This window comes from Microtus ochrogaster, chromosome 7, assembly GCF_000317375.1.
Source record: "Microtus ochrogaster isolate Prairie Vole_2 chromosome 7, MicOch1.0, whole genome shotgun sequence".
NCBI lineage: Eukaryota > Metazoa > Chordata > Mammalia > Rodentia > Cricetidae > Microtus > Microtus ochrogaster.
Window position 1 is genome coordinate 61491577 of NC_022014.1, and position 9796 is coordinate 61501372.

The window sequence follows — 9796 nt, forward strand, 5'->3', positions numbered from 1 at the left end:
CGAGACCAGCCTGGTCTACAGAGCTAGTTCCAGGACAGGCTCCAAAACCACAGAGAAACCCTGTCTCGAAAAACCAAAAAAAAAAAAAAAATCTGAATGTGGTGTAATGCTTGCCTATAGTCTTCACATCTGGTGGTGAGAAAAGAGAATTGGGAGTTCAAATTCATTCTCAGCTATTTAGTGAAGTCATCATTCTCACTGGGACTAACCAAAGTCAGGTGCTGTACCAGAGTATACTGCTTATCGACATTATCTCAAGCTGGTGATAAAGCATATACCAAAAGTGGGTTGGGAGTGACTAGTCTGGGTTTTTCCTCTCCTTTTTCCGCTTATAGTTTGAGGCTGTGTCTCACCAGATAGCACAGCTGGCTTTACATTCATCATGTAGCCTACTGTGGCATCAGATCCAGTCATGCCTCTGCCTCCTGAGCACAGTCATTACAGGTGTGAGCCAGCGAGGCTAATCTATGATGTTTGTTTAATGAGGTTGAGTCTCGTCCAGTCTGGCCTCCAACCTGCACAACCAAAGATTCAACCCCTACCCTCTCCACCAGGAGCGCTTACCCTGTAACTCTGCTCCCAGCTGCGGCCATTCATCCCCCTCCCCCAACACCCAGGGTTCAAACCCTAGCATCTTCACCACTAGCTGTCTACCCTGTAACTCTGCTCCCAGCTGCGGCTATTCATCCCCCTCCCCTAACACCCAGGGTTCAAACCCTAGCATCTTCACCACTAGCTGTCTACCCTGTAACTCTGCTCCCCCAGCACCCAGGGTTCAAACCCTAGCATCTTCACCACTAGCTGTCTACCCTGTAACTCTGCTCCCAGCTCTGGCTAGTCCCCTCCCACAACCCTCCACTTGAACTTTGCATCCACTCTCCCCTGCCCGTTCATACATACACATTCTCACATTAAGAATTACAGGGCATTTGATCCTACTGCACGTACTGGCTTTGTAGGAGCCTAGGCAGTTTGGATGCTCACCTTACTAGACCTGGAAGGAGGTGGGAGGTCCTTGGACTTCCCACAAGGTAGGGAACCTGGACTGCTGTTCGGGCTGATGAGGGAGGGGGACATGATTGGGGGAGGGATATGGGAGGCAGTGGAGGGGAGGAGGCAGAAATCTTAAAGAAATAAATAAAAAGAAAAAAAAAAGAATTACAGGGCAGACCTGGGAACAACTAAAAGCAATATAGCCTTCATTTGGAAAAACACCCTTTTCAGAGTGGCCATTGGCGACCTTGGCACATTTAGGTTCATGTCCCTTCATGTCTGCTGGGAGCACATGCTTACCTATCTCATATATACACACACATATATGTACTTATATTAAGGTCTCGTGTAGAAGATGCTGCCTCGAATTCCCTATGTAGCAAAGGATGGCCGTCTGATTCCCTTGCCTTTTCCCTGTAAGGATGACAAAGAGAAGATCTTTAAAATTTATTTTAAATCACTATTGTGTTTTGTGGGTGTGGGGGTCAGAGGACAGACAGCTTGTTCTCATCTTCCATGTTGAGTCCTGGGGATTGAACTCAGGGGGTCAGGCTTGGCAGCAGGGGCCTTTAGCCTTCCAATCATCTTGCACGATGAAGAGTAAGATGAACTGAACCAGTTCATCACATGGCCACAGCAATTGCCTATTCCTTGCCTATCTCAGGACACCCTAGAGTCCCATCCAGAGACTACTTGCTTAGTCTGAGAATCCCAACAGGAAAAGAAAGATCATTTCCTGCTACCACTGTGGTCAACTAAGGCATTCACTGAGCTGTATGCTTCCCCTGGGTCCGTCAAAGCTGCAAGTTGGAGGCAGACATTTTCATTCATTTTCGCTCTTTCTCACTTCGTTTGTTTCTACGTTATGAAAAGCCCACTGAGGAAAGAAGTCCCTATTTGCGGGGAATGACAAGTCATTTGACAGGAGGTCTCAGGTGATGGCACTGGACTGGCTTGGAACTTGCTATATAGACCAAGTTGGTCTTTGCTTCTCAAGTACTGGGATTACAGGCATGTACTACCCCAATCCCTTAACAAGAGCCTTTAAGCATGGTTTAGGCACAGGGTTAATACGCGGTCAGGGGAAAGATAAAGCACAGATACGAGTGTGAATGAGGGTTTCTCAAGTGAGTTCCCAGTCTATGACTCCAGGAACCCTTAAGATCTTCCCAATGCCCATCTTGCAAAGCCCCAGACATCCTCCTTAGAGTCTCTATAGATCCCCTGTTATTGCCCAACAGGGTCCCTCCAAAGTCTGGGGTCTCTCCATTTCCAGATGTTCACTAACATCTATTTCTATGACAGTAACCCTTAAGGACCCCAACAAAATTTCTTACAGGCCCCTATTCCAACCTTATTCAGACTCGTTCTCGACATTGGGGCTGACCAGAGACCCTCCAGCCTAGACTCCCGGAAGGTAAACACATTGTCGCAGGCGGGGCGGAGGGCGGGCTAGGGCAGTCTGAGTGGCCAGGTGAAAGGGATTGGCAGCTGCCACGTCCACGTGCTTTTTGCTTCGAATCAGCTGTCGCGAGAATTCCATGTAAACACACCAGTGTCCCTGGCCTCGGGCTTCGCACCGGAGGCTCCTGGCTGAGGTGGGCAGGTATCAGCAGCACGTTGCGTTTTCTTAAAACAGAAAAGCCATCAAGGCACCTTTTCCAGGTCCGCAGACACGCCTGCCTTTTCTCCCCTACCGCCTGCATTCACAACCGAACCTGACCCGCCCGCTTCACCCGAACTTCCATACTGTTGTGTTTTCCCTCCAGCCCCAGCGGATTGGATGGATTCCGGAGGCGGGTCCGCCTCTTCCCTACTTGCTGGTTGGCGAGGCTGACCTCCAAGGGCGGTGCCGCGCCGGGGCCAGTTTGCTCCTGGGATTGGCTGGAGCTGTGGTTCCGCCGAGGCGTGGTAGGAAGTGGTAGCCGTCAATCACGAGGGAGACTCCAAACAGTGAGCCTGGAGCTGTAGAACAGCGTTTACCGGCGGAGCGGCCGGTGAGAAGGCTGGCTGGTCCTTGGTGTGGGGGAGGCTTGGAGAGGAAAAGGGACAGGCAGCACGAGGGGACAGGGCTGGGTCAGCCCCAGTTGACGGGATGTGGGGGAACGCTATTGAAACTGGAGGAGAGCCGGGCAAGAGGCCAGAGGGCGGCCGGGGGCAGTGGTGGCTGGGCTGGAGGTGAAGTGGGGAGTGTTGTTCCCTTGACTTTGGGGAGAGTGGAGCCTGAGGGGCTTACAAGAAGCTGTCCTCAGGTGACAAGGCCCTTAAAGGACAAGGGTGGGGAGACTGTTTTGGATGGAAGAGGGTGGAATGGCAATCAGAGTTCTGAGGGGATCTGGCGAGGGGTACTGCCCGAGAAAGGGATACCTGGACTAGTTGGGACAAGGGTGTTTGGGTTGTAAAGGAGTGTGGGGATCAGCAGTTTGTGAGTTTTCATAGGAAGTGGTAGAGTACAGCCACTTCAAAGAGATGTTTTTAGGTATTTCCAGCTTACCTCCAGGCTGTGGGCTTCCTTGAACCTTGTAAGAGACCATTAGACCTGTTGTCAGTCCCCTTTTAACCTTCATCAGGTAGACTCTATGCTCTTAAAGCCACCTCAGCGATTGGGAAGCTCATTAGATAGTCCAGGACCAGGGCTTGCTCAGACTGTGGGAAAGGCCAAGGGGCCCCTTACATCATATGGGTCTATATGATAGGTTTGTTTACATGCTGGTGATTCTGTTAAAATAGTTGGAGGCTTAAAAATACTATTTAAATGTGGCTACACAGTTTTACACATTGGTCCCCAGCAGACTTATTTGAAGGCAGAGTGATATTTTGTCACTTCCATTTGGTCTTTGTCTTACATGGGCCATCTATCCTTTATGTCAGTGGCTGCATACTGTGTACCTGACTTTGAACTACTGCTCTTCCTGCCTGCCTTCACCTCTGGGATGATGGGCATGGATCACCACCCCCAGACTCCTACTTGGGCTTGCATTGCCTGGAAACTCATGGCAATTACCTTGCTTGGGCCTCCTGGGTGCTGGCCGTATATTGTTCTGCCACACTAGGTTCTGTATTTGATTTTGTAAGCGATTCTGTGTTAGAATTCCCATCTATTTATTTATTTTCCTTGGTTTTTTGAGACAGGGTTTCTCTGTAGCTTGGAGCCTGTCCTGGAACTTGCTCTGTAGACCAGGCTGGTCTGCTTGTCTCTGCCTCCCTTGTGCTGGGATTAAAGGTGTGCACCACCACTGCCCAGCCTCATTTAGTTCTTATTCTCTTATCTTTCTAGTTTGGTGCTTGTGAAAGAAATTTCCAGCAAAAGAGTAAACTGTTTTGACTTTCAGGCAGTTCAAGGCCAACTTCCTTGACAGACTTTACCCTAGCTTAGAAAAAAAAAAGAATCTTCTTGGGTGTGGTGGCACACCTTTAATCCTAGTACTCTGGCGCGTGGGTTTCTGGGAGTTCTTGGCCAGCTAGAGTTAAATAGTGCGTTTCTGGGAGAATTCAGTTTGTCACAGTTTGGAAAAGGGATCTTTAGTGAATAAAACCCTACAACTCCCGCTTCCAACACTGAGGATGTGTTTTCTCTTTGCTTCTGGAAACAGGTCCTATGAGCAACGCAATGGCTACGGACTCTCCTCGAAGGCCCAGCCGCTGTACTGCTGGAGTTGTGGTTCGCCCTCAGGCTGTCACGTAAGCATCTCTTGGAAAAGAGGTTTCTCTGTGTAGCTCTGGCTGTCGGGGTGGCCTTGAACTCACAGATCTGCTGCTCGCCTTTGCCTTCCCAGTGCTGGGATCAAAGGTGTGTGCCACCACTCCCAAGAAAACAGCTAAAAACAGCTTCCACCCAGAATATCTGTTTGGGTAGTGCTTGCTTTTATAAACAGTTTTTAATTTTTGGTTGTGCAGATGAAGTGAATGTCGTTTTCAAGGCCAATGAAAAGAACAGTTGGAGGGTATAGCTGACTTGACATATTCCACACATTTATATAATGTAGTACATAACAGTGACTGTGCTAAACCTGGGGAGCAGTGTGAGTACTTGGGGTGACCTTAGGGCCAGAGCACTTGCCCTGCTTGTGGGAGGCACCCAGTATCACCAAAAAGGTAAAATCTAAAAAAATCAATGTTCTTAAACTCCAGGTTCCACAGGTTAGTGCATTATTAAATTAGTTTAGAGGGTCATGATCAGTATTTGAAAAAGAACAAAATAGGAATTGGGGATATAAGACATTGTTGACTGTTCTTATATTCTGGGCTCCATCTCCAGCACCACAGACATACACAAACACATGGAAATGTTTATGTATACATATAAAACAAAAGAAAGTTGGTTTTTGATATTTGCAGAGGTATATTCATTCATACCTATATATATGATCATTGTGATATAAAATATATCTCTTGTAGGTCTCAGTATAAATGTTAGAAAGAGGGCATTTCTGTATTTTAGTTATTCATTGATAGGGCAGCTATGTTTTCTAGGAGTTTATGAACCAATGTGGTTTAAAGAAATAATATAGTCGGGCAGTAGTGGTGCACCCCTTTAATCCCAGTACTAGGGAGACAGTGGCAAGTGGATCTCTGTAAGTTCGAGGCCAGTCTGGTCTACAGAGTGAGTTCCAGGACAAGCTCCAAAGCTACAGAGAAACACTTATCTTGAAACCCCCCTCCCCCAAAGAAGTATATAGTTGCAATTATTTTAATTACTACAAAGGAAAAGATGCCAGCAAAACATCATATGAGTATTTAGAGGGGATATTTTAGTAGTAACGGGTTCATGAGAAGGAAACATTTTTTGGTTGTCTGGATGGCTCAGTGGGCTTGCCACCAATCCTGAGGATCCAAGTTTGATCCCTGTGACCCTTGTGATAGAAGGAGAGAACCAACTCCTCCAAGTTGTTCTCTGACTTCCATGTGCACATGCCAGACACACACACACACACACACACACACACACACACACACACACACATATAGGTGCATATATGTATATACATTTATGCACCTATATATACATGTGTATATATGAATTAGAATAGAATTAAAACAATTTTGGAAGAAGGTAACATTTTGGAAGAGTTTATCTTTAAAGGCTAGAATTTGGACTTTTAGACTCAAGAGTACCTTTTTGACAAAGAATAGAATAAGCAGAAGGAATAGGAAAACTACTTTTTTTTTGGTTTTTGAGACAGGTTCGTGTTTGTCTTACACTTGCTATATAGTGGAACTGTCTTTGAACTCCTGATTCTCTGAGAGCTGAGATTCTAAGCCTGTGCTGTCACTCCCCAATTTTTCTTGACTGTTTCTTTCTATGAAACGCTGACTGGCCTGGATCATGTCGGCCTCACAGAGGTCCACCTACCTCTCCCTCTGGATTGCTGGAGTTAAAGGCGTGCACCACCATGTCCTGCCCTTGTTTTAGTTTTTAAAAGAAAGGATTCTTCTATGTAGTCCTGGCTGGCTGGGCACTAACTCTGAGGCTAGTTGTCCTTGGACTAGGAGCAGTCCATCCTTAGTTGTCCAAGTTGCTAGGATTACAGGCAGGTGTGAGGACACCTGAATTTTGTTTGTTTTGTTTTTCAAGACAGGGTCTCACTATGTCGCTCTGACAGTTCTGGGCCTTATTCTGCAGACCAGGCTGGCAGAGATCGTCCTGTCTCTGCCCTCCAGAGGCTGGAGTTAAGAGTATGTGCCATTGGCTTTTGTTTTTTAACCATTTCACTCTGTAGTTTACACTGTTCAAACTCACAGTAGCCACCTTTCCTCTGCATTCCTAGTGCTGGGACTGCAAATGTGGGCCATATCTTATGTGTTTTAAAATTCTCTTAGCAAGTGTGGGACAGTGGCTCAGACTTGCGATCCTAGGACCTGTGAGGCTGAGGCAGGAGTATAGTGAATTTGAGAGCAGCTTGGGCTAGATGGGGTTCCAGACAAGTCTGTGTAGCAAGGTTATGGCTAAGAAGATACTTAGAGGGAACAATGGTTTAGATCGTTTCCTTTGGGTGGTTTAGTGGATTACAAAAGACAGTCTTCTTAGACTAATAAAGGTGTGTGTATGCAGTGGTGTCATAATACTGCCTTCCCCCTTCTGTCTTCTCTAGAGCCGAATTTGTGATATTTGCTGTGCCGTGAAGTTAAACATGTTATTAGCTCTGAGTTAGGTTACTATTTTAATCTTCCTTTATAGGTGAGGAAAACAAAGCCGAGGCAAAGCTCGTCATAGGGAATAGCCAGAGTGGGGAGCCGGCTGGAGCCCAATTACTGGGTCTTCAGGTTCTGTGTTCTCGTTAGTGTTCCCTGCTACCCCACCATATGGCCTTCAAACCACAGGAATGATTTTAGGGTTAGGAAAAATGATCTTGGGCACAGCATTCTGTGTTCTTTTGACTGATAATGGTTGGGCACCAACTTTTCCTTTGTACTGGCAACAGACTCTGGATGTAGAAGGTGAGAGTCATTGTTCCTCCTTTAAGGGTGAAACAGACACGGATGCCCTGTAAGCCTGGTCAGAGGACAGAAGTGGGTCTGTGTGTAACGGTGACCTGAGGAAGGTGACCATACTGACGCTGGAAATGTGGGAAGGTAGGGATAGTGGGAGAAATGGAGCAGACCAGAGGACCTTGTAAGATCCTGAGTCCGGGCAGTGTGCTGTGTCCTAGGAATCAAAGCTACCTGTGGCCAAAGAAGAGTAAGACGGTGATGAAAATGAGTCTGGCAAAGTCGGCACAGTGATTTTGTTTTTCTTTTTTCTTGGCCTGCTTTTGAAGGTCTCTAAGGTATTTTGTTTGGTTTTGAAGGGTTAGGAAAACTCTTACTCTTTTCTTTTGAGGTGGCATCATATCCCTTCCTAGCCTTCCAGAACTTCTGACCCCTGCTTCCACCTCCGAGTGCTGACATGCGTGTAACAGGTGTGCACCGTCATGCCTACTTTGCAGTGTTGGAACTGGAACCTAGGACCTGGTGCATGCCAGCCAGGCACTCTGTCCGCTAAGCTACATGCCCAGCATTGTTTTTTTTCAGATTAATTCTTTGAAACCTGATCTCATGGTGTAGCTGAGACTGGCCTCAAACTCACGTCGCTCCTTCCTTAGTGCTGGGAATGTAAGTGTGAGCCTCTGCAGTCAGCCCCATTTTCTTCCCTGCAATTGCTCACATCTTTCAGACATTTTTAGTATTTTGGAGAAATTGTTTTTATCCACTTAGTGACATCCATACCGCGACTATTTCAACTGTCTTCAGGCCTGGGGTTATCATTCAGTGGTAGTCCATTTTCCTAGCCGGGTAATGCCTTGGTTCCATCCCTAGAACTGATAAAACGAAAACAAAATGTCATTGGCTAATGTCCTTAACATTTGTGGTGTTGGGAATTGAACCTAAGACTTCATACATGCTAAGGAAGAGTCCGCCATTGAGCTCTTTTCCTAAACCCTTTCCTCACTTTTATAACGTATTTTATACTTGCTTTTTTGTTGTTGTTGTTATTGATTTTGTTTTTTGAGACAGGGTTTCTCTGTGTAGTCCTGGTGGTCCTGAAACTCACTCTGTAGACCAGGCTAGCCTTGAACTCACAGAGATCCACCTGTCTCTGTCTCCTGAGTGTTGGGATTAAAGGCATGTGCCACTGCTGCTGGCTTGTAGTTTTTTGATGCAAGGCTAGCTCGGAACTCGTGATTGCCTTGCTTCAGTTTCCCAGGTGCTAGGGTCACAGTGTGTGTCATCACACTCACCCTTTCATACTGCCCTCCTTTTTTTGTGACAGGGTTACACTCTGCCGGAGCTCGCCAAGTAGGCTAGGTGACTGATAAAGTGAGCTCCAGGGAGCCTTCTGTTCTTCCTCCCTAGTCTGGGATCATATACATGCACCACCTGCCCTGTTTTTTTTTTTTTTCTTTCAATATGTGTTTTGGGGATTGAAGAGGCCCAAGCACAACCTACTGAGCCGTCTCCTCAGCACCGAACACTTGTTCTGATGCCTGCCTTTGTAGGAAAATACATTCACTTTGGCCCACAGAGGAAAGTGGCAAGGTTCATAGCCTATTTAAAGAGTTGGTCAGGAAATTCTGAGTCGCCAGCAACAGTTCCCTCTCTGTAGCATTATCATCCAGTCCTACCTTAGGACTGCTGCCGTCAGCCCTTAGAGTTCCCCTTATTTAGTGAGGAGAGGGAGACTGCACCAGAGAGAGTGGCGCGTGCAGACTCCTGAGCTGAGAGCGTGGGAAGAAGAATCCTCAGAGGATGAGAGCTGGCCTGCTTTTCTTCCTCCTGCTTTCCTCCGTCGTGAGCTGTCTGACCGTCTTCTCCCCCTATCCCTTGCCAGGGAACAGTCCTACATGGAGAGCGTGGTGACTTTTCTGCAGGATGTTGTGCCGCAGGTGAGTACGTGTTGAGTACAGAAATGGTCGCTCTGCTTTGGGCAGGAAGCTCCAGAATCTCGTTTCCTAAACTTGTTTAAGTGACTGGGTCAGGAGGGAGGAGCTGTGCTTGTGGCTGTGAGATGGGGCTTACATTTGTGATGGCGGGGCCTGTTATTCCCTTGGGACACCCTTTCCTGAGTGGAATCCAGGGGGATTTGGACAGGGGTCAGGACTCTTTGGGGTTTTCCCAGTACTAGGCATCAAACCCAGGCCTGGTCCAATGCGTTTTCAGTGGGTTACCTCCCTAACCCTTTCCTAAGGGCTCCAATTCCTAACTACTTTTCTTGTTTAAGGTAAGAGATCTTTTTTTTTTTTTGGTTTTTTGAGACAGGGTTTCTCTGTGGTTTTGGAGCCTGTCCTGGCACTAGCTCTTGTAGACCAGGCTGGTCTCGAACTCA

The 9796-nt window shown here is 47.1% G+C and overlaps 1 protein-coding gene across 3 annotated transcripts in view; it reads left to right on the plus strand.

Annotated features, from left to right (window-relative positions):
• Positions 1 to 2902: 2902 nt before the first annotated feature.
• The window catches only part of Bcas3 (BCAS3, microtubule associated cell migration factor), a 498657-nt gene continuing 491763 nt past the window's right edge, over positions 2903 to 9796 (plus strand). For 2 of the 3 annotated variants that reach the window (XM_026780237.1, XM_005350452.3), the window contains exons 1-3: positions 2903 to 2990; positions 4587 to 4674; positions 9302 to 9356. In XM_026780237.1, coding sequence (XP_026636038.1) covers positions 4592 to 4674; positions 9302 to 9356 — 138 coding nt within the window. In that variant the 5' untranslated portion in view covers positions 2903 to 2990; positions 4587 to 4591. The remainder of the gene's footprint in view (positions 2991 to 4586; positions 4675 to 9301; positions 9357 to 9796) is intronic. The other variant, XM_005350453.3, reaches the window with a different exon arrangement.